Genomic DNA, 24,163 nt, shown 5'->3' on the forward strand with positions numbered 1-24,163 from the left:
GTTTTTATTTTGGGTCTTTTTGTTTGTTTGTTTTTTTGTTGTTTCAGATTACTATAGTTTAATGTTAGGCTTTAGAGGTAGAAAGGAGTTAAGAAATTAGAATTTAAAAACCATTTATAATATTTTATTAATGTTAAAATGATGTACATTGAAAGTTGCTTTTCAAGAATTCTTCCAAAATTGCCAAGAGATTTTGGTAAAAGATTATACATGAATAGTAATGATAGCAATCTTGTCTACCATTGAGTGCCTGGTGTTTATGAATATCAGGATAGAATTATAGTCTGGAAACGGTTTCTTTTTCTTAAATGTAAATATATATTTTTAAGGTAACTGCTCAGATGAATTAACTAGAATCTTTTACTTTAGCTTTTGTATTAAAATGACTAATAAGTTGACCTATAATTAATTTCAAGGATATAGGATTCAGGGAAGAATTATCATCTTTATTCTGACTTTAACATTAGTTTATGCTTCTGACCTTAAAGAGCTGAAGTAGACAACAAAAGGAGGTACTTGAGTAGATGACATCCTCTTTTCTGCAGAGTGGCTGGACTGTGATTTTATTGAGAGCAAGGACTATTTTATGTATCTCTAATTCAGGCATTTAGCTCCTTTAGTAGAATATGATAGGTGCTTGATAAATATTTGTCAAATCAATCAATGAATAGTAAATACCAAGGGTTCGCATTTATTTATAATTCATTTAAAAAGAATATATTTAGGGGTCCCTGGGTGGCGCAGCGGTTTGGCGCCTGCCTTTGGCCTGGGGCGCGATCCTGGAGACCCGGGATCGAGTCCCACGTCGGGCTCCCGGTGCATGGAGCCTGCTTCTCCCTCTGCCTGTGTCTCTGCGCCTCTCTCTCTCTCTGTGTGTGACTATCATGAATGAATAAAAAAATTAAAAAAAAAAGAATATATTTAAAATCTCAGTTTGTGTAGCACATTTTCACGAGTGCTGCTCAAGCTCAGTAACAAGCTATATATCTTGTTTAGTTCTGAAAACAGCACTATTTTTTGGTCAGAAAGTTACATAAATCAGAATTGATATAATATCTTTCAAGCTGCCTTTTGTAACCCAAACGTGTTTTTCCTGACCAAAAGGTATTTTTATACAGATATCTAGTAACTAGAAAATGATAGAGCTTAGTGTAAAATATGAAAATCACCTTAAAAGGTGGAATTGTACTTTGTATCAAGTACTGAAATAGTAGGATTCATTTACTTAATAGACGTAAAGATCCATTCTTTATTGTGTAGATTATCTTTTTTTAATCCGTAGCATGTGTTAAAGAAATTTCTTTAGAACTGATTCTTCAAACAACTCTTTCCCAAAGCATTATATAGTGGCAATGTAAGTTTTCAAGTTGTTTGTTAATCTTATTATTTTCCATTAATTACTAGGTTATTTATTCTTGGATTTTGGAAATTTGTATAAATTTCTGGTACTTTTTATACTTTTGCCTTTAATGTGGTTACTAAGACATTTTTAGAAACTGTTCTTTTTTTTTAGAAACTGTTCTTATTCTTTTAGATAATACTAGTAATTTTTTATTAAAACCTATAAATTAAAAGTTCCATAATATTTGAGTATCCTAGAATTGAAATATTTCATCTAAATAAGGATTTTGTTTAAATAAAATTAAAGTAATAAGCACCTGTAGTAAAACTCAAATAATACAGAAAGGTATAAAACGGGCAGTAAAGTTCTCCCTCCCATATCTTTTAGACTTTCTATGAAAGGATAATTAGGTTTCTTCATATGTTTCCACAAGAAGGTAGTATATATGCTATGCTATATGCATATGCTACAACGTAAGTGTATATTTACATATCCACATTTTAAAACACAAATGAGAATTTACATAGCCCTATGTTGTAAAAAGTGCATATAAAAACCACAATCTATCCTTCCCTATGTTAGAATTTTTTTCTTTTGCCTAAGACTGATGGACAGTGTAGCCAAGTGGATTCTGCTTCAAAGTGCTCAGACTCTGAGAAGAGATTATCAGTTTTGCTCCAAATTCAAAACATAGAAGTGACTGGGTGACGGGCACTGAGGTGGCAACTTGACGGGATGAGCACTGGGTGTTATACTATATGTTGGCAAATCAAACTCCAATAGTAAAAATATACAAAAAAAACCCCATAGAAGTTGGACAAAAGGATTGAGCCGTTTGTAAGGAATTCATAGAGAGACTATCATCAGGACTGGATTCTCTCATATTGGGGTGCTATATAGGATTGTAGCCCCTTTTATGGTCTACTAAGATAATTTCAGCATTTTCTACAAATAAGTGGAAGGGGAAATGGAGAACAAATGGTTTGCCTGCTAGCAATCCCGGTATGGAGTGTTTACCAACAGAGGGTGCCAGTTGCAAAGCTAGGAAATTCCCAGTCTGATGTCAGAATTCTTGGCCAGAAGTGCTGTGTACCCAGTCCCCTGGGGAACCCACAGGGTAGGAATATGTGGTCAACCTGTGACTTTAGTGTCTTTTCCATTTCGACTTTGGAATAAAAGCTCCTAACAACTTGAACAGTCAAAACAGTCAAAACACCCACGTCCCTTTTAACAAATGCTTTGTTCTACATTTGGCCTTGAATTAAAAATAAAAATGGCTTTAAAAGGAAAATGTTTTTTCCATGTTTAACTAATCCAAGAGTATTATATAGTTATGGCTGAATAACCTTGACCAGATTTACATCTGTGCTCTTTAGGAAACTACAAAAGCTTGTTAGAGCACCTAAGTTACAAACTTCTCATTTTTATAATGATGATTTGGTGACCACTTGTGAATTGTTTCACAAATGCCCGAAATGTGAACATCATAAAGCCATTCATTAGCTAACTCACATTTGTAAGGTAAAGGGAGGAATGATATGCTTTTCTTTTTCTCTCCCCACACTAAATAGCAGGGCACGGCTGCATCTGAAAAGTTGAAAGCATTTGCTCACAAGATAACATTAAATCTAAAACTAAAACTTTGTCAGCTCCTTTCTTCCTCAGAGTTTATAAAGTTAATGAGCATTGGGTTATACTTGCAAGGTTTTAATTACAGAAACACAATAGTGTAATCCTAGAGAGCAACTCACAGGGATGGAGTTTCTCTTTTCAGTTGTTACTATCAACAAAAACTAGGGAACTCCTCCCTGGCATTACTAATCCGTGTAGAATCAAATTGGAGGCCATTAGCTTTATTTCAGTAATACCACTCAGCAGATTTACTGGGCAGTATGAGATATTGCAAGCTCACCCCGTATCATTATTTCTGTGGCTAATGAAAGAAGTCTCCAGACATTAAAGTCAGGCTTTAATAATGTTTGAAGGTGGAAGAAGGGCGCCCATTCAGTTTAATAACATGCTATATAGACATGAATAAACATACTACTCCTACCCACTACTAGGGACAGCAAGCCTCACCAGTTGGCAGAAAAGGAGTTCTGAGAAAACAGGGATACCAATATTTTAAAATTGAAGTATAATTGACAAACATATGGATACTAACTTTGGTTTGAAATCTGCCTCATTTTTTTTCTTGTAGAACATAGACAGTTCTCAAATGTTTCCTAATAAAAGTATGAGCAGTCCGGGTGGCTCAGCAGTTTAGCACTGCGTTCAGCCCAGGGTGTGATCCTGGAGACCTGGGAAGGAGTCCCACATCAGGCTCCCTGCATGGAGCCTGCTTCTCCCTCCCTCTACCTGTGTCTCTGCCTCTCTCTCTCTCTGTGTCTCTCGTGAATAAATAAATAAAATCTTTAAAAAATAAATAAGGGATCCCTGGGTGGTGCAGCAGTTTGGCGCCTGCCTTTGGCCCAGGGCACGACCCTGGAGACCCGGGATCGAATCCCATGTTGGGCTCCCGGTGCATGGAGCCTGCTTCTCCCTCTGCCTGTGTCTCTGCCTCTCTTTCTCTCTGTGTGGCTATCATAAATAAATAAAAAAAATTTATTAAAAAAAATAAAAATAAAAAATAAATAAATAAAAGTAACTATAGCAAAATAGCATTCATGCTATTTATATATCATGATATAAATTTATGAAAAAAGTAATGCATATTATGTTGAATTGATTTATGCAACCCTGATTCCAAACATTTAAAAAAACATATTCAAGGACAAGAACAGAGGCTTTCTATAGCAGCTGTACTGTTGGGAGAGGGGCATTGGGTTGGGAGGGGCGTCAGCCCTAGTACCCAGTAGGAAGTCATGAAGGACCATACTGTCACAAGTCACAAGGTGACTTTTCTGAATATCACCACACTCCCAGCAGTTCAGGAGGGGAGAGACTAACAGTTAATTTCAACCACAGATAGTAGTTATTTAGTAGATCAGTACAGATTGCTTCATATTTTGTGGATATTAGAGTTTTGTTAAAAAAAAAAAGTGTTTTTAGGGATGCCTGGGTGGCTGAGCATCTGCTTTCAGGTCAGGGAGTGATCCCAGAGTCCCAGGATCAAGTCCCATATCAGGCTCCCTGCAGGGAGCCTGCTTCTCCTCCCTCTCCCTGTGTCTCTGCCTCTCTCTCTGTCTCTCATGGATAAAAATAAAATCTTTAAAAAAAAAGTGTTTTTAGTAAAAATAATACTGGTATTGTCTATGTACTTGAATGTGACACAATGACTAATTAGGTGATAATTGCAAGGAAGGATTTATTATTAAAATAATCATTTTTCTTTACGAAATGAACACATGTTCATGGCAGAAACCAGAAAATATAAACTTTAAAAGATGAAATCTAAACGTGACACGTAACTGAATCCATAAAAAATCATGATGTATATATGAGGGATTCTTCTTTTTCCTTTTAGTGTTACAATACAAAGTTAGCCAAAGCTCAATTATTAATAGAACTTTATTGAATGGCCGAGTGCAACATTTCTGGATTTTCCTCATTGGACCCTACAGGAGAATAATAGTTTTTAGAGAGTGTTCCAGTAATATTTGCTATGTTAGTAACTACTGATTAATGCTATAGTGAGAAAAGCTATGCCCAAGTATATTAGCTGTTAACTGACCACGATTTATAACAAATATTTTTTTTATTATCTTAGGGAAAAACACTAAAACTTAATATTTTATCTGGAATTACTTTTAATAATAACTGCTAACCAAATGTTAGAGAAAAGACTGTAAGCTCTTTAGTGGATAGAGAAGATACCTACTGAGCCTAGTATAAGTCTGGCAATCGGGAAATATTTGTTGATGACCAAAACTCTTTATTCTTGTATAATCTTGATAATTTCCTCAGAACTGAATCTAATTGGCTGTAGAGGAAAATATGGTCAAAATTTTCATTGAATTATTTTGTACTGCTTGTTTGATATTTACAATTTTGATTGAATGTGATTAGAAATAAAGTGAAAGTTTTTTGTGGCATATTTTCTATCTGAATTTTTATTACAGAAACATACAATATCACTTTTGCCTGTGTCCTTCAGTAAGAAAAGTATTCTTTAAATTACACCCTCTGTGAAAGGTAAGGAATCTGACAATAGCAGGGAAAGTTGGGTGACTCCTTTGAGACATCTTATGATCATTTAGTGATAACACATTTCTTTTTTTTTTTAAAGGGTCTTTTTTTTAAATTTTTTAAAATTTATTTATTTATGATAGTCACAGAGAGAGAGGCAGAGACACAGGCAGAGGGAGAAGCAGGATCCATGCACCGGGAGCCCGATATGGGATTCGATCCTGGGTCTCCAGGATCGCGCCCTGGGCCAAAGGCAGGCGCCAAACCGCTGCGCCACCCAGGGATCCCGTGATAACACATTTCAAAGAGATTGCTATTTCTATATGTATGAAAGATTAACATGAAACAAATGTTCTTTTCCATGTTTCACAAAATCCAGTGATTCTCCTTCAGTGTGGAAAGACTCAACATCCCAACCCAGCCACTAACAATTTGATTAACTTGGGTACCAGCATTTTATTTCTGGCTCTTTCATTCTAGGGTTTGAATCTGAAGTCATGACCTATTTATAACTGTCCCGTAGACCCAGCCTGGCCTCACTGTCTAATTTCCTGGCTACAGTGACTGGTTTAAGAATGTGCCCCTATAGGGGCACCTGGGTGACTCAGCACTGAGTGTCTGCCTTCGGCTCAGGGCGGGATACTGGGGTCCAGGGATCAAGTCCAGCATTGGGTTCCCTGCAGGGAGCCTGCTTCTCCCTCTGCCTGTGTCTCTGCCTCTCTCTGTGTCTCTCATGAATAAATAAATAAAATCTCAAAAAAAAAATGTGCCCCTAAACTGAGCTGCACCAATCAGAGCCTTCTCTGGGAAGCTTCTGCCAGAGAGGCCAGAAAATGTCTTAGTACTGGTGTTAGGACCTGAGGTGTCTGTTTGTTTGGGCCTGTAGCTACTTCTCCTGAGAGAAGTGAAGCTAGGAAGTGTCTGGAGTGCAAATGTGTAAATAAAGCCAGCTGCACTCTGGACTTCTTTGCTACACAAGCCTATGAATTTCTCCTTTTTCCACTTATACTAGTTTGAGTTGGGTTTCTGTCATTACAAATAAGAGGGTTTTTTAAAGATTTTATTTATTTATTCATGAGAGACACACAGAGAGAGGCAGAGAAACAGAGAAACTCTATCTCAAGATAGAGTCCTGAATAGGACTCCGTGCTTAACAAGGAGTCTGCTTCTCCCTCTCTCTCTGTCCCTCTCCCTGCTCCTTTTCTCTCTCTCTAAAAAAGAAAATCTTAAAAAAAAAATAAAAATAAAAATAAATAAAAAAAATAAAAAAGAAAATCTTTAAAAAAAACTATAAAAAAGTACAAAGTGGTGTTTTATAAATGAGCTGGAGAAAATATTAAATATAACAGCAGTACGTAATTAATGAAAAGATATGGGGATCCCTGGGCGGCTCAGCGGTTTAGCGTCTGCCTTTGGCCAGGGGTGTGATCCTGGGGTCTCAGGATCAAGTCCCACATCGGGTTCCCTGCATGGAGCCTGTTTCTCCCTCTGCCTGTGTCTATGCCTCACTCTCTGTGTGTCTCTCATGAATAAATAAATAAAATCTTAAAAAAAAAAGATACAGTAGAAAAGATCAACAGAGCCCCAAAGCAATTCTGTACAAAGAGTAGTAAAATTGATAAGCTTCTGGGCAAGACTAATTTAAAAAACTCAGAAGCCCAAATAAACCACATTAGATGAAAAGGGGGGCACAGATACAAGAGATTGAAAAGATGCCTATGAATGTAAAAATTTAGATGGAGAGTGAAAATTCACACAATGTAAATGACCAAAACTGACTGAAGGAAAAACTAGAAAATCTGAACATTCCTGTTACCATGAAATAAATGGAATCAGTTTACAATTTTCCCCCAAAGACAACCACCAAGCCCAGTTTTACAGGTTAATTCTAACAAACATTCAAGGATAGATATGTACAACCATAAACTCTTTCACAGGAGGGAAAAGCCAGTCTCACAGATAAACATAAATGTAAAGATCTTAAACAAAATACATCACTCTAAATTTGAGGGTATAAAATATATACATTATAAATGTATGTTTGTGTACATATAAACACATATTGACCAAGTTGAATTTATTCTAGGAGTGAGAGGTTGGTTCTACATTATAAAAAATTAACTAGCTGTATTTGACCATATTAGTAAGGTGAATAGGAACAAGCATAGGATGATGTCATAGAGAAAATTCAGTACGTTTCAACAACTATTTTGAACTCGTGTCACCTCAATGAGTCCTTCCCTTCCCATGGACCTTTTTAAACTTGTAATTCTCCATACAAACTCCAACTCCCCTTGCTTTGCTTTCCCCCATAGCTCTTTACAATCTAACATAATTTTTTTTAACTTTTAAAAAATTGTGGTAAAACATGCATAACAAAATTCCCCATTTTAACTATTCTTAAGTGTATAATCTAGTGGATTAAAGACATTCACAATATTATGTAACTATCACCATATTTCCAAAACTCTTTCATCACTCACAGCAGGAACTCTGTACCCATGAAGCAATAGCTCCCCACTGCCCTCCACCCAACCCCTGGACCTCTACGCATTCTGTCACTGGGAATTTGCCTAATATATAATTTACCAGTTTTCTTATTGTCTGTTCACTAGAAGTTAAGCTACTCGAGGGCAAGAATTTTAGGCTCTTTATTTCAAAATTGACAGCAATCATGACAATATCTGGCTTATTAAATATTCAGAAAAGGAAGGGAAGAAAGGAATTTTACCAAAGTAGGGCTAAAAGGAAACCTTCTTGATCTCATAAAGGGAATATATTAAAAATCCTATAGCATCACACTCAACAGTGAAGTGTTCAAGATATTCCTTGAAAAAACAAAACAATGGGAATGATTTCACTTTTGTTTTACCTCAGAAACTTGGAAAGGAAAATAATATTTTGCTTAATGACTCAAACATATACAAAAGGAAGTGATATTGGTTTCCTGAGATGTATAGGAAGTGGACAGGATTGAACCAACACATCAGGTCTACCACAATAGCAGTGTTCTTTTTTTCAAACTGTGTGGTAGGAACATGTGTGGTCAATATTCCTTTGTATCTAGTCAGTATTAAAAGATGTTTAAAAAATTTTTACCCAGGGACACCTAGGTGGCTCAGCAGTTGAGTGTCTGCCTTTGGCTCAGGGAGTGATCCTGGGATCCTGGGATTGAGTCTCGCATCAGGCTCCCTGCTGGGGAGCCTGCTTTTCCCTCTGCCTGTGTCTCTGCCTGTGTCCCTCATGAATAAATAAATAAAATCTTAAAAAAAAAATTACCCATAATATTGAGTGAAAAAGCTAGTCAGACAAATACATTCAGTGTTTTATTAATGTAAAATTCAAAATCAGGCAAAATTAAATGATCATTTTTATGCCTAACTTCTATGTGGTAAAACTATAAAGCAAAAGGATGATTAACATAAAATTTAGGACTGCAGTTCTCTTTGGGGGAAGTGATAATAGGACTTACATTGGCTTATATAGGACCCCGAAAATATTGGCAGTGTTCTTTTCTTCAGCTGGATTTGGTATTAATTTTATTATTTATCTAAACCATGCATAACAATTATATAATCTCACTGATACATAGAATATGGTTTTGATGGGTAACTGAAATTCTGGTGTCATCCTAGACAAATTTCATCACTTGTCAACATTTTTCCCAGAACATTTCAGGATGGGTGGTGGAGTTTGTCCCTTGCTGATTTACCTGCCTTCATATTTTTAGGAGATGCCAGTTAACTATGAGCAATAGTTTTAACCGAAAGGGAGCCTTTCAGTTTAACACTCTACCAGAGATTGCATTGCTACAGTCCTTAAAGCATTGGAAAGTTTTTTTCTAGAGGATTTTTGTGTACAGAGAGTACCCATACACACTCCCTCTCCCCAGAGCACACAGTTTCCCTGATTATTAAGATCTTTCATTAGTGTGGTACATTTGTTACAACTGATGAACTGATACTGATACATACTATTAACCAAAATCTCTTGTTTACTTTGAGGTTTACTCTTTGTGTTGTATATTCTATGGTTTTTGACAAATGTATAATGACATACATCCTCCATGCTGTATTCCATAGAAGAGGTCCACTGTTCTATTCTTTTTTTACTTTCACTATAGTTTTGCCTTTTCCAGAATGTCATGGAGTTGGGATCATGCTTTGTGTAGCCTCTTCAGACTGGCTTCTTTCACTTAGCAACATGCATTGAAGGTTCGTGTTTTTTTATGGTCTGACAGCTCATTTCTTATTATTATCAAATAATGGAAAGGCTTCTGTGACTATCATCATCACAGCTACATGCCAAGCATTATTCTAAATGCTTTATGCATAGAAATTTAATCCTTACAACTTTATAAGGTAGGTACTACTACTATCGCCATTTTACACAAGGAACAGAACAGAGAGCTTAAATAACTTGCTCAATGTTATAAAGCTTAGAAGTAGTAGAACAAGATTTGAACTCAGGTAGTCTGGTTCTAGAGTCCATGCCCTTAACCACTATACTATACTGCTTCATATAAAAATGCCTAAAATAATTTCCAGTGCCTGATCTTGTTTTATCAATTCACAGTCCTATACTCCCCAGCTTTGCCTACTTGAAGAGTTGTCAAACTTTTGTTTAGTTATCTAAATAGCAGAAACTTTTTTACCTAGCACATTATTCCATACGAGCAATAATTACCAAATACTGCTGAATAGAGCTAGTTCTTTTTGAGTCCTTGCTCTATGCTAACCTCTGCAAAGTAGTTTTCATATACATTATTTTATTTCATCCTTAGGACATCCCTTGGAGGAGGTACAATTATTATCTCTAAGGAAACTAAGCTTTAAGGAAGTTAAATAACTAACTGAAGGTCATAGAGCTAAGAAGTGGTAGATGTGGGCCTCAAACCTCACTGTTACTCCAAAGTCAGTGCTCTAAAAACTGTTGTCTTAACTGCCTCTATTATCATCTTTTGGTTGACTGAGCTTTCCAAATCAATATGATATTTCTACAACAAGCTGAAACATTTGTGAAAGTATCTCAGAAGTGGGTCACCAAATTGTCTTTATAAAAGTGGGATGCTAAAAAAATAAACAAATAAAAGTGGGATGCTTGTAATGTTAGAACAAGCTTGATGCTCTCTTGAACAAGCTTTTGTATATCCAAGAATGATCTGTGGGTATATGTTATAGCAGCACTGCTGTAATACAATACTCTTGAAAAATCACTGAATTGTTTGGAGGAGTGGTTAAGTCACCCAACTGCACATTCTCACAGAAGGATACTCTGCAACAGTTTTAAAAATGAGATAGGCCTATGTGTCTGTATATGGAAGATCTTTAAGACAGAAGACAGGGCAGCCTGGGTGGCTCAGTGGTTTAGTGCCTGCCTTCAGCCCAGGGAGTGATCCTGGAGACCTGGGATGGAGCCCCACATCAGGCTCCCTGCATGAAGCCTGTTTCTCCTCTGCCTACGTCTCTCATTAATAAATAAAAATCTTAAAAAAAAAACCCACAAAAGATAGCTATCTGTAGAATAATATATAAAATTCCATTTATGTAAACAAGCTGAAACCAAGCTGGATGATCAACTATGTAAAGAATAGAAAACTGTCTGCTGGTAATACTCAAAATTCTTAGCAGTGGTTCTCTTTGGGGACGTAAGAGGAATGGAGAGTGAGGGAAGGGTACTTCTACTTTTTTTTTTTTTTAGAGATTTTATTTATTAATTCATGAGAGACACAGAGAGAGAGAGAGGCAGAGACACAGGCAGAGGGAAAAGCAGACTCCATGCAGGGAGCCTGACGTGGGACTTGATCCCGGGACTTCAGGATCACACCCTGGGCCAAAGGCAAGTGCTAAACCGCTGAGCCACCCAGGGATCCGGTACTTCTACTTTTTTTAAAAAAATTATTTATTTGTCAGAAAGAGAAAGAGAGAGAGAATGACTGTACAAGCAAGGGAGCAGCAGGCAGAGAGAGAGAAGCAGACTCCCCGCTGGGTAGGGAACCTGACACTTGCTTGACTCCATCCCAGGACCCTGAGATCATGACCTGGGCCAAAGGCAAAGAGGCTTAACTGGCTGAGCCACCCAGGTGCCCTTATACTCTTTAATCTGTGTCCTTGTATTTGAATTTATTCTATATATCAAGGAAGTATTCATGTAGTAGTTGTCTAAATTGAAAGGCTTTAAAGATCAAATACAAAATGATTTTACGTAGCCTGATTACAATAGTGTAAAAATGTACAAAGTCAGGGCAGCCCCGGTGGCGCAGCGGTTTAGTGCCACCTGCAGCTTAGGGTGTGATCCTGGAGACCCGGGATTGAGTCCCACGTCAGGCTCCTTGCATGGAGCCTGCTTCTCACTCTGCCTGTGTCTCTGCCTCTCTCTCTCTGTGTGTGTGTCTCTCATGAATAAATAAAAAAAAAAATCTTTTAAAAATATTTTTAAGGGTATCCCTGGGTGGTGCAGCGGTTTGGCGCCTGCCTTTGGCCCAGGGCGCGATCCTGGAGACCCGGGATCGAATCCCACGTCGGGCTCCCGGTGCATGGAGCCTGCTTCTCCCTCTGCCTGTGTCTCTGCCTCTTTCTCTCTCTCACTGTGTGCCTATCATAAATAAATAAAAATTAACAAAAATATATTTTTAAAAAAGTACAAAGTCAGAATTAAGTTTTGAGAAAAAAATACTTCGGAGTTTTAACTTCATGGTTTCCCCCCACCATTAGGTAATATGCTTTAATGTATAAACTGTTAAAAAATAAGTGAACAGAACCACACCAAAGAAAATTTGCATGTCTATTTTATTTCCATTAGAAAAATACTATCTATTAAAATTGTGATCCACTTTATTCTCCTTTATCTCTACCATTCAAATTTCAGGTACTTTAATTTTATTCAAGTAAAAGCAGAATTATATAGCTGATGTGAGGACTAATTATTTCACATCATTAAATTATTAGGATTTAACTGAATTATGTGTGCTCTTAATTATTTATTAGGAATGGTAATTCCTCTCTTGCATGATTTATTTCCCTCTACTTTCATTTATTTGCGTATGTAATGAGCATCTCTTTTCTGACGTCTAGTATCATGAGTATGTGTGTGTATGATTTATGGTGCCAGTAATTGGAGTTGTCATCTAATCTCCAATTCATGCTTAATTCCCCTTATTTTATGGCTATTTCCATAATGACCTCAAATATTTTAGCCAATCATACACTTTCCAACATCAACGGTAAAAATTAAGATGTAAACTTAAAAACATTGTTACGATTCCAGACTAAATAACACTGGGCCCACTTATAGCGATGCTGTGGTGAGAGGTCCTAGGACAGCCACTGCTTCAATCTCCACACGGCCTCCCTGAAAGGACCATAATCAAGCAACGGTTAGGTAATTTTTTATGGATTAAGAGAGCTCTATAATACTTACTAAAAATACACATAACTGATTGCAACACAGCATTGTTAACATTAAATTTTTCAAAGAAGGGAAGGATAGGGAAGCATTCACTGAGAACCCATGACAGGCCAGGCTCCCAAGCCAGACGTGTTCATGTGCATTAGCTCACAGGATTCTCCCAGCAGCTCCATTAGACAGTGTTCTCTCCTCGATCCCGAGAACCATTCATGGAAGCTTGGAGAGGTTATTTTAACCTGTCCCAGGACACGATGATAAATGGCAGAGGTTCAAGCTCATTTCTTGCAATTCCAAGTTCAGAGCTCCTTTACTGCACCCGATACCTTAGTTAAGTTTGAGGATACTGACCATTCCAAGTAACAACTGATTAAAACAATAAGCATACCACTGAGAGACGATAAATTTTCTTTAGAGGATGATTACAAGTGGAAGTCAGTAGGCTGCTTTTTTATAGGCAGGAATATTGGGCTGCTAGGAGCTTCTAATCAGATTCGAATACCACAATAACAATGGTGAGAAAATATGTGGCCATTGGTTTTGAGATTATTTTCCTAATGGAAGGGCTGGATATTTCATTACACACCTGATATTTTTTATTACAGAGCTCACTACCCTGGCTCAATGTATAGTCTCTAAGTATGTGAAAACAATCGAGCTATTTTACTTTTTCTTACAATTTAAGTCCCTCTGATTCTGTTGTGTTCATGTGTGGTCTTGATTTCTAATTTTAATTTTTTTAAAAGATTTTATTTATTTATTCATGATAGACACAGAGAGAGAGAGAAAGAGAGAGAGGCATAGACACAGGCAGAGGGAGAAGCAGGCAGAAGGAGAAGCAGGCAGAAGGAGAAGCAGGCAGAGGGAGAAGCAGGCAGAGGGAGAAGCAGGCTCCATGCAGGGAGCCCGATGTGGGACTCGATCCCAGGACTCCAGGATCATGCCCTGGGCCAAAGGCAGGCGCTAAACTGCTGAGCCACCCAGGGATCCCTTAATTTTCTTGATTTTTTTAAAGACAAATTTTTAAAATTTCTTAAGTTTCTTAGTCCTCTCACCTCCGCCACGCATATAATATTAGGTATTTCCTTTTAGTCTTTAAGATCCTGGAAAGAAGAGATGATTTCTTCTTCTTCCTTTAAAAAATTTCCTGCCAAAGTGCTTAACTTGTTATACTCAGAAAACAATGTAGAAATGTAAAATTGTGCATATTAATCATTTTAAATTATACTTACTTTGGGCAAAGCAGCAACCTGGTAAGCAGCTCTTGCAGGAAAACTACTCTTGAAATCTAAATTTAAAAGAATTTCATTTTAGTTTTCAGATACTGTATTGTGACTGCACAATCAAGACTCTGATAAGTGGGGGATCCCTGGGTGGCTCAGTGGTTTAGCACCTGCCTTTGGCCCAGAGTGTGATCTTGGAGTCCCAGGATCAAATCCCACATCAGGCTCCCTGCATGGAGCCTGCTTCTCTTTCTGCCTGTGTCTCTGCCTCTCTGTGTCTCTCATGAATGAATAAATAAAATCTTAAAAAAAAAAAAAGACTCTGATAAGTGCTTCATAGGTCTGTCTGTTCTTAGATATAAGCAACACTGAAAAAAAGAAGCTTACACTCATATTTATTTGAAAAATATTTTGCCATAGGATTCCTATGATATTAAACACTCCAACAGCCCTATAAAGCTTTATCCCTATTTTGCATGTGAGGAAACCGAGGCATAAAAAATGTTAATTAACCCAGCTAATGATCCTGAAAGCCTGAACGGAGATGGCAAAGCCATATCATAGCAGTAAAAAATATAATCTATGTGTTAAAAAAATTATTAGGAGGGCTTAGAAAACCTGGGAAGAGTAATAATATTAGGCTTTAATTTCATTCTAGAAATTCATTTAGAAAATGAATTCGTAGGGTTGTAGTATATTATTCTAGGGAGTGCCATAGAAATGTCTTGGATCTTTTTCAAGGGGACACATTGTATGTTCTCAATCAGACTACCCTTTTAGGACAGATTCTATGGTCATTTCTTTAGCATCTCCTATCACTCTTAATTCATAATGGACACTCAAGAGGTTAATAGATTAATTTCTTGTTAAAATTGAATACAGTAATAAAGCCAAATTACTTACACTGTTTGTAGACTTCATTGACAGTGTTGAAGTCATTTATGTCAGCCAGCAAAACAGTTGTTTTTACCACTAGAAGATATATACATTATTAGTTTTAGCTGTTTGGTCTCACCCAAAATATTACTTAGAAAAACATATGATATGGTTCTATGACTGTCTTGATTCAAATGGGACTGAAATTAAAACAACTTTTGAAAGCAATGTAGATATGGCGTGATATATTACTGGATGCTCTCTATTCTTCAAAAAGACCAAACAAATACCAAATGGAAATGTGAAGGAATATCAAGTTGCTCACCATTATTGAAGTCACAGCCCGCAGCTTTCAGAATTTCACCCATGTTTGTAAGAGCCTATGAAGCAAGGCAAGAAAGGCCTAAGGCACCAATGTTCTATTAAAGCTTTAATTCAATTCCATTCAACAATTTTTGCTAATACCCATTTGAATATCTTATGTTGCAGAAAAATTCTCCCCTTCTAGGAAATTTACTCTTTCTAGGCTACCTCTATGCAAGTGAATTGCTTCTTGGCTTTCATTTAATGGAAATGAATATTTCTGAAATATAGTGAGACCTTGTCTCCTTTTGTGAGTGAAAAGACTGGACTGAAGTCTCTTCATCAGTGCTAGAGTGTGTGAAGTTCTTAGCTGACATCCCCTCAGCTGAAACAGAAAAAGCTCCTGGAGTTCCTAACTATCACTTGGAGGATAAGTATGACCTAGTGAGCATTAAACCATGTTTTCTTTTAAAGCAATAATTGATTTTATAGTACTTTTATCTTTTTCTCAAAAAATAGTAAAGGAGGTATACGCTTGACACTCTGGCCTTTGGAAAAACAGAGGTTTTTCACTCATTCCTTAACGTACTATTTTGTCAATTCATTATTACTCTCTACTGGTCACATTATAATATTTGATATTTTTATTTTTAAGTAAAATAAAAATTGGGGATTTTTTCTGCATTAATTCAATTATATGGCCCTAGCATGATTTATTTCACTAGTTCCTTATGGATGGACCATTTAGGTTGTTTTCTGTCTTTGGATAATACAAATGTCTCAATGAATGCATAAAATTATAATTTAATTCTATTTATTAGATTAGAATTATACTCTCCATTCTTATTTTAAAAAAACATACTACACATAATCTTTGATAGTTCTTACTATCAAATATTGAATATTACTTTTGTGGTGTTTTTCTTTTTTTTTTCTTTTTTTTTAATTTTTATTTATTTATTTATGATAGTCACAGAGAGAGAGAGAGAGAGAGAGAGAGAGAGAGAGAGAGAGAGGCAGAGACCCAGGCAGAGGAAGAAGCAGGCTCCATGCACCGGGAGCCCGACGTGGGATTCGATCCCGGGTCTCCAGGATCGCGCCCTGAGCCAAAGGCAGGCGCCAAACCACTGCACCACCCAGGGATCCCTTGTGGTGTTTTTCTTAAGGGTCAGTGGCTCTGATAAGAAATTTTCCAATCCATGTAAAAGTTGCAAGATGCTATATGATTTCATTAATTTTATTGAGAGTTAAGTAGTTTTATTTTTTTGAAATCTCACTTCTTTATTTCCAGACTGCGTGTCAGTTTTATTTGCATTGAATACCACATAATAATCATGTCAATGTAAAATATTAAAGAGGGACTAGAGTGTTATTGTAAGGAAATATCTTCATCAACTAAATTACCTTTTTTTTTTCTTTTTTACTTTTTTAGTCAGGTTTATTGAGGAATAATTTAGAGAATTAAGGAGTTTTATTGAGGTGACAGATTATTATGTCAGTTTTAGGTATATAACATGGTTTGATAATACTTATATATTGTAAAATGATTACCACAGTTTAGTGAATATCTAATAATTCATGTTTGAAATCACCTTGGAAAGTAGACTTTTCTTTTCGTTGTTAAATGATTCCTCAAATTTCAAACTTTCTACTGACATAAAACTGTCTTAAATCAATCCGTAAGTAACTCTAGAAGCATTTATCTGATAATCTCTATGAAAAAACCAGCCAAGACAATTCGTAATATCTCTCAGTGTTAAAAAGCAAAGAAGGGAACTTCGAGTGTAGAAGGTGACTTACTTGTTTGGCTTCTTCTGCCACCCCTCCTGGCACAAGCTGTCCACTTGAAGGGTCCATGCCTAGCTGTCCCGAAATGTAAATGGTCCTGTCGACTAACACAGCCTGACTGAAATAAACAGAAATTCAGTGTACGTAATACAAAATTCAAGGCTAAAATATTTCTTTGCTAAGACACGAAAAGCACAAAATATAAAATAAAAGAACTTACTGGACTTCATTAAAATTAGAAAACTTGCTTTTTGAATGAGATCTTTAAGAAAATGAAAACATAGGTCACAGATTGGAAGAAAATATTTGCAAAACAAATATCTAACAAAGAACTTGTATCCAGAATACATAAAGAACTTTTATAGGGACACCTGGGTGGCTCAGCAGTTGAGCGTCTGCCTTTGGCTCAGGCCGTGATCCTGGGTCTGGGGATTGAGCTCCCTGCGAGGAGCCTACTTCTCCCTCTGCCTGTGTCTCTGCTTCTCTGTGTGTGTGTGTGTCTCTCATGAATAAATAAATAAATAAAATCCCCCCCAAAAAAGAGAACTCTTATAATTCAATAAGAGGAAGATAAACCAATAAAAAATGGGCAAGTGATTCTAACAGGTAATTTCATAAAAGACATATGAAGAGTTAAAGAGTACATGAAAGAAGCTCAACATTATTACTCATTAGAAAAATGTAAAGCAAACCATAATAGAATCCACTACACACAGTAAGATGCCACTGATAATAGTAATTATTAGTGAAGATGTGAAACAACCAGAATCCTATATACATTGTTGGTGGGAATGCAAAAACAGTACACACTTTGGAAAACAGTTTGGTAAATTTCTTAAAAACTTAAAACATATGTTTAACATACAACTCAGCAATTTCTTTCCTAGGCAACTACCTAAAAGAAATGAAAATATATGCCCAAAGACCTTACATGAATGTTCAGAGCAGCATTATTCCTGAGAGCCAAAAAGAAAAACAAACAATAAAAAACACCCACTGACAGATCCATCTAAAGACTACGTATCATCTGATTCCACTTATATGAAACTCTAAAAAAGACAGAATAGTAGCAGAAAGTAGATTATTGGTTTTCTGGGTCACTGAAGATTGACCATAAATGAGTATGAGGGGGAAGCCTGGGTGGCTCAGAGGTTTAGCGCTGCCTCCGGCCCAGGGCGTGATCCTGGAGACCTGGGATCAAGTCCCACATCGGGCTCCCTGCATGGAGCCTGCTTCTCCCTCTGCCTGTGTCTCTGCCTCTCCTTCTCTGTGCGTCTCTCAAGAATAAATAAAATCTTAAAAAAAAAATCAGTATGAGGGAATTTTTGGGGGGTGAGGGAAATGTGCTAAAACTTGACTGTGGTGGCAGGTACATGGCTCTAGACATTTACAAGAACTCAGGGAACTCTACACTTAAAAATGGGTGAATTTTAATGTAACTTATACCCCAACAGAGCTGTAAAACAACAAAATGTAATGCCAAGAGCCTCAAGAAAAGAAGTAATTATCTCAGACAAGATTCATCACTGCTTCTTGAAGTGTCAATTAAGGATCCACCGGGGAGGTTACACTTCATTTCTGCAAAGTGCTTGCTTTGGAAAAATGGCTTGTTTTGTAATGAAGATACTAAATTACACAATTAGTATAAAATCACAAGGAACAGAATAAGCCACATTGAGACCTGAAAAAGATCCAAACAAATTAAAAAAATTTTTTTTTAACTTTTTGGATAAAGAAAACCCCCATCTCTTTTTTTAATTGTGTCAAAATATATTCACCATTTTAAGCATTATTAAGTACACAATCTAGTGGCAGTGAGTGCCACCATTTTTAAAATGTTGATAAAGTATCAGTTTAAATTTAGAAGTAAAACTTGCTTTGTCATTTCCATGCTTATTTAGAAAACAGCATCTTCTCATTTCTGACTTTACATTTCTAATATCACATTCTCATTTCTAATCTTCTTCTAGTTCCCTATAGTGTTTTCCAATATACTTCAAGCTTTCCTATATTTTATTTCATGATGTGTCCCCTGATTTTCCTGACCATATCTCTTTTCTTTGTAATTTAAACTATGGCATTGATAATTAATTCATTATTTATTTATTTATTAAATTTTAGGTAAGCTCAGTGCCCAACGTGGGGCTTGAACTCACAATGCTGAGACCAAGAGACCAAGAGTTGTATGCTCTACCAACTGAGCCAGCCAGGTGCCCCTATAATTTTTTCTTGATAATTTTTTGAATAAGAGAATGTTCAAATGGTTAAAAAATCTAAAAACTATTTAAAAACTCTCAATGAAAAATCTCCTCCCTTCTCTCCTTATCTTCCTCTTGTGTAGTTTCCAGTCCCTACAAATAATCAATGCTCTTTTTTACATATTCTTCCATTTCTTTATGCATATATGAATAAAAATGAATATACATCTTCTCCCTGTTTATACAGCATGTAGTATATGAAACACTCTTCTACATTTTGCTTTTCTCACTTAACAGTATATCACTATCTTCCCATAACTGTATGCAGGATGCATCCTTATTCTTTTTAATAGCTGCAGAGTATTTCACTATATAAACATAGTAACTAAGCCTTTTTTTCATGTGAACCTCAGAGTTGCTTTCCCTATACCATGTACAGGATCCTGCCTCACATCACAGCTCAGTCTCTTCTTATCCTACCTCCAGGGTTATGCCAGACCGTAAACTCCCTGAAGACAGGAGCTGTGTCTTACTGTTTCTAGCTATGCAGTGCCCTAGGTGACTCCTCGCACATAGTGGGCACACAATAACTTCTGGTTGGTGTTTTCCTCTCTAACCACTTAAATGGCGTGGGCTGTCAGTAAAGAATCTTTTTAGCAGGACCTACCAGCTTATCGTGTGGGCTTTGAAGAGCAGAAGAAGGTAGATTGAAACTTGTAATAGGATTTAGAAAGTTTAGAAATTCTCAACTATCTGGCTTTCACCTTGGCCCAGAAACAAGTTAACTATTGAGTTTGTTAATGTGTAAGCTTTCCTTGGTTGAAAAATATCATCAGCTAACAAGGTTTCTATTAATTGTTCTGTGTAGAACTAGGCTACCCTAAGCCCTTTGGAAAGTAATTTTAACTCTTTCTGTATATGAAACATAGTTTAAACTCATATGCGTTATCATTGGCCAAGAAATTTTTGATAGTAAAAAGGAATTCATTTGTTCTCAGAAAATCAACAGATGTCTAAGACTATCTGACCTATGTGAGTTATCTCATACAGATTAGTAAAGAGACTGTTCACAAAAATAATTAGTTTACCCTTCCTGATCATAAGCATCCTACTTTCTCCATAGACAAGTCATTAGACTCCAGAAAATGTAAAAGTGGATTGTTCTATTTCCGGTCAAAGGGTAATAACACTTTCAAAAGCATCTTAGTAATAATTGTAATCTCATATTGTAATCTATGACACATGGACTATCACTTACAAATTTCATGACTATTTGGGTGTTGTGCTAGCAAAATGCACAGCAATGCAATGTGATGTTGAAATCTCTCAAGGTTCCGTCCCAGGGTATTCCTGAAATGTGCTGAGCTGATTAGCTAATTGGTGACAACACCCCATGTATCACAATGCCAGGGACTGAAAGTTCAACACATTTGATTTCTTCCTGGAAAAGACCCAGAATTTTCAAAAACCGTGCTCACTACAAACTCCTTGCACAAAAATTTGTTTCCAAATGGTTTTCAAAACATGTCCAATTAAACTTATCAGGATATAACTAATTAGTTGGGGTGTAGTTTTTCTTCAAGATAAAATATTGAAAATCAGCACCATTTTTAGTGGCCTTGTATGATCTCTGGATACAAAAAAGCAGAAAAGGACAATGTCCTGGAAAGTCTACACACAATGAAGCTGGTTGATGTTTTGTCTTTTATCATATTGGTATATTCATTTGATTCTCTTCCTTTTTTCTTGTAGCTTTACAAAGAGAGTTGACTCTGAGTCAAACAGGAATATTACTGTCATGCTTGTTTTCTTTATTTTTATTATTATTATTATATTTTGTTTTCTTGAATAAAGTGTACACTTGAGGAAGTATATTATCCAGGCTCTATAAACCACTTTGTGTTTGTTTCTGGTAAGTGTTGCTTTTGCTCTGAAGTAAAATCACAGAACGACTGAGGGAGAGGGATCAGGGCAGAGGAGGAAAAAGATCAAGGATTTTTACTTTTAATATAAGACCTCCTTAACTATTCTTAATGTCTTCTCCAAATAATCATCAGAATCCTCTTAAAAGAAATCTGGTCATGTCACTTCCTCTTCAAAAACTTTGAAGGCTCCTTGGTGCATACAAAATAAAGTTTATAGTCTTCAGTTTTGCATTGGGAATGATCACAATCCAGGCCTTGCTAAAAGCTAATTTCTAGCAAGACGCAAAACAAAAATTCAGATTCAAAGTCCAACTCTGAACCAGGGTTTCCCAAAGTGTAGGTCATATGCAAACTGAATCACAGTAAGGAAATGATTTCTTTCTCAATTCTCTTTCAGTTCTTTCATGGCAGGAGAGAGCAAACTAAATCAGAAGACTGAGCTCTGAAGCTCTGCCTAAGTTCAAATTCTATCACATCCCACCTTGTGGCTGACCTTGGGCAAATTATTTAACCATGTGTATATCAGTTTCTTCATCTGAAAAGTACGCACTGTCAGAATAGCTGTGCACATAAACTATCTAGAACAGTGCCTTGTGCTGAGTGAGCATCAATAAATGTCAGCAAATATGACATCAATATTCTGATTACATGAAGGAGAAAAAAATATCAACTTTAGAAAACAAAGAAACTTCTTACTGTTAACAAAGAGAGCAGACCTTCGGTTCTGAGCCAACTGTAACAACTTCCTAGTTATTTATTCATGACAGTCACAGAGAGAGAAAGGCAGAGACACAGGCTGAGGGAGAAGCAGGCTCCACGCAGGGAGCCCGACGTGGGACTCAATCCTGGGTCCCCAGGATCACGCCCTGGGCTGAAGGCAGGCACCAAACCACTGAGCCACTGGGGCTGCCCAATAACTAAAATCTTTAAAAAAAAAAAAAAAAAGAAAGAAAGAAAGAAAGAAAGAAAGAAAGAAAGAAAGAAAGAAAATGAAAATGAAAGTTTGATTAGGAAAGAAATTAACCTTTCATATTAGCAGCACTTTTGACAAATGGAAAGGCATGTACACAGGGTAGACAGTATACATTTATTTTTTTTTTAAATTTATTTATAATAGTCACACAGAGTGAGAGAGAGAGAGAGGCAGAGACACAGGCAGAGGGAGAAGCAGGCTCCATGCACTGGGAGCCCAACGTGGGATTCGATCCCGGGTCTCCAGGATTGCGCCCTGGGCCAAAGGCAGGCACCAAACCGCTGCGCCACCCAGGGATCCCGACAGTATACATTTATTTAGCTAGAGCATTTTGAGGCAATCTTAGCAAATGATTTTTGTTGTGATTTGTATTTGACTTTATTTGTGGGAAATGAGCATGGGCAAAGAATTCATAATCATCCCAAGGCATTTCTATACGAGTTGTAAAAATCAGTGTCTTGGGTAGATAAGTACATATTTGCTTAGCATTCCCATGAAAAGAATTCAGCTCTCTCCAGATGAACACCCACATCTGTTCATGGGATTTACTCCTTTGAATTAAGAGAGGGTTAGATCAAACATTATGCTAAGTGGAAGAAGTTAGTCACAAAGGACCATATTGTAAGGATTCCATTTACAGGAAAAGTCTAGGACAAGCAAATCCACAGAAAATAGATTAGTGGTTGCTAGGAGTTAGGGGAAAAGAATGAGGAGTGACAGCTAATGGATATGGGGTTTCTTTTGGAGGTGATTAAAATATTCTGAGATTATATAGTGGTGATTGATGAAAACACAGGGCTGAGGACAAGGTGCACACCTGGGGCAGCACATTGACAAGCCCTTGAAACAGGCAGAGGGACCTTCCTCTACGGACTCAACTGCCTTGATGTCAATACTTTGCTAAAGGCAAAAGGCGATCCTAGTCTGACCTTAGGAGCCTGCAAGTCTACTTTAACATATAAAAATTCCTTTAGGAATTACGTGTTGGCGATCACCCCCCAAGCACATGGCCCCCCGATACACATCCGAAGGGTCTCACGACTCGGGTTTTATTGGACGGTAATAAGTGACCTTTTCCCAACACCACAGCTAGCCCCCTCGGGGTCCTGGAGACCTCGCTCCCAAAATTCCGTAGAGATCCGCCATCGCCAGACGCCTCCCAGCTCCCAGGTATAGAGTGAGCCACCCTCACAGGCCCGGGGCAGCAGCTCCTCCCGCCCACAGGTCCCGTCCCCGGGCCTCAGTAAAACCACCGTTTTGAACGAAGGACGTCTCAAGAATTCATCCTTGGTCGTGGGCTCCGGACCTCACCCCACCAAACCTCACCTATATTCCAAAACTTAATCAGTGATGGCTGCACTATGTGAGTATAATATAAAATCACGGAATCGTACACTTCAAAGGGGTGAATTTTACTGGTATGTGAATTATAGCTTGCTAAAATGGTCACCAAAAAACCCCCAAACCTGACCGCTCTTGGCCGGCGAAGCGCGCTGGCCTCCGGGTCCGGGCAGAGTCCCCGAGGGCACAGGCTCCCGCAGCCACTGGGACTCCTGACGCCCCATGGGTCTCAAGGGTGCTCTGCCCCTTTCCCAGGTTCAGCGTCCTGGGCTCAGCGTGTTGAATAGGAGGCTGGACCCGATGAAGCCTGAGGCCTGCCCCAGCTCTGACCCCGACTGGCTTCAGCCCGGGACTCCCGACCCCACTCGTCCAGAGACCGTCCGCGCTGCCTTACGCCTAGTTACCTGTAAGGACCAATGGCCCCTGGAGCTTTCGCAGTGCTGATCACCTTTCTGATCAGAGACGCCATGGCTAACCCTTTTATCTTGCTTCCCCTCCAAGAGAACAATCCCGTCTACGGCCTCTGCCAGTGCGTCTCCAGACTAAGCAGCCCCCGGGCGGGTCCCGGCGGTAACTCCTCTCCCGAGGCGAGTTCGCTCGGCATTCTGGGAGTTGTAGTCTCCGCCAGGTTCCTGGCCACGTGGAGGCCGCGACTGCACTGG

The 24,163-nt window shown here is 37.7% G+C and overlaps 1 protein-coding gene across 3 annotated transcripts; it reads right to left on the reverse strand.

Annotated features, from left to right (window-relative positions):
* Positions 1-102: 102 nt before the first annotated feature.
* On the reverse strand, positions 103-24,089 carry RIDA (reactive intermediate imine deaminase A homolog). Of its 3 annotated transcripts, none has more exons than XM_055303391.1 (6): positions 23,906-24,089; positions 17,077-17,182; positions 15,299-15,353; positions 15,001-15,069; positions 14,107-14,162; positions 103-879 (listed from the first exon to the last, which is right to left on the reverse strand). In XM_055303391.1, exons 1-6 carry the CDS (start codon positions 23,968-23,970, stop codon positions 703-705), a joined length of 528 nt encoding a protein of 175 aa, XP_055159366.1. In that variant the 5' UTR covers positions 23,971-24,089; the 3' UTR covers positions 103-702. The 3 variants fall into 3 exon arrangements, with proteins under 3 accessions (XP_055159366.1, XP_055159367.1, XP_055159368.1); XM_055303392.1 differs by lacking the exon at positions 103-879 and adding an exon at positions 12,240-12,820 and having other exon boundaries at positions 23,906-24,084; XM_055303393.1 differs by lacking the exon at positions 103-879 and adding an exon at positions 12,827-14,021 and having other exon boundaries at positions 23,906-24,085.
* Between the last annotated feature and the right edge of the window lie 74 nt (positions 24,090-24,163).

Source organism: Nyctereutes procyonoides, unplaced genomic scaffold (genome assembly GCF_905146905.1).
Source record: "Nyctereutes procyonoides isolate TBG_1078 unplaced genomic scaffold, NYPRO_anot_genome, whole genome shotgun sequence".
In the NCBI taxonomy this organism is placed as follows: domain Eukaryota; kingdom Metazoa; phylum Chordata; class Mammalia; order Carnivora; family Canidae; genus Nyctereutes; species Nyctereutes procyonoides.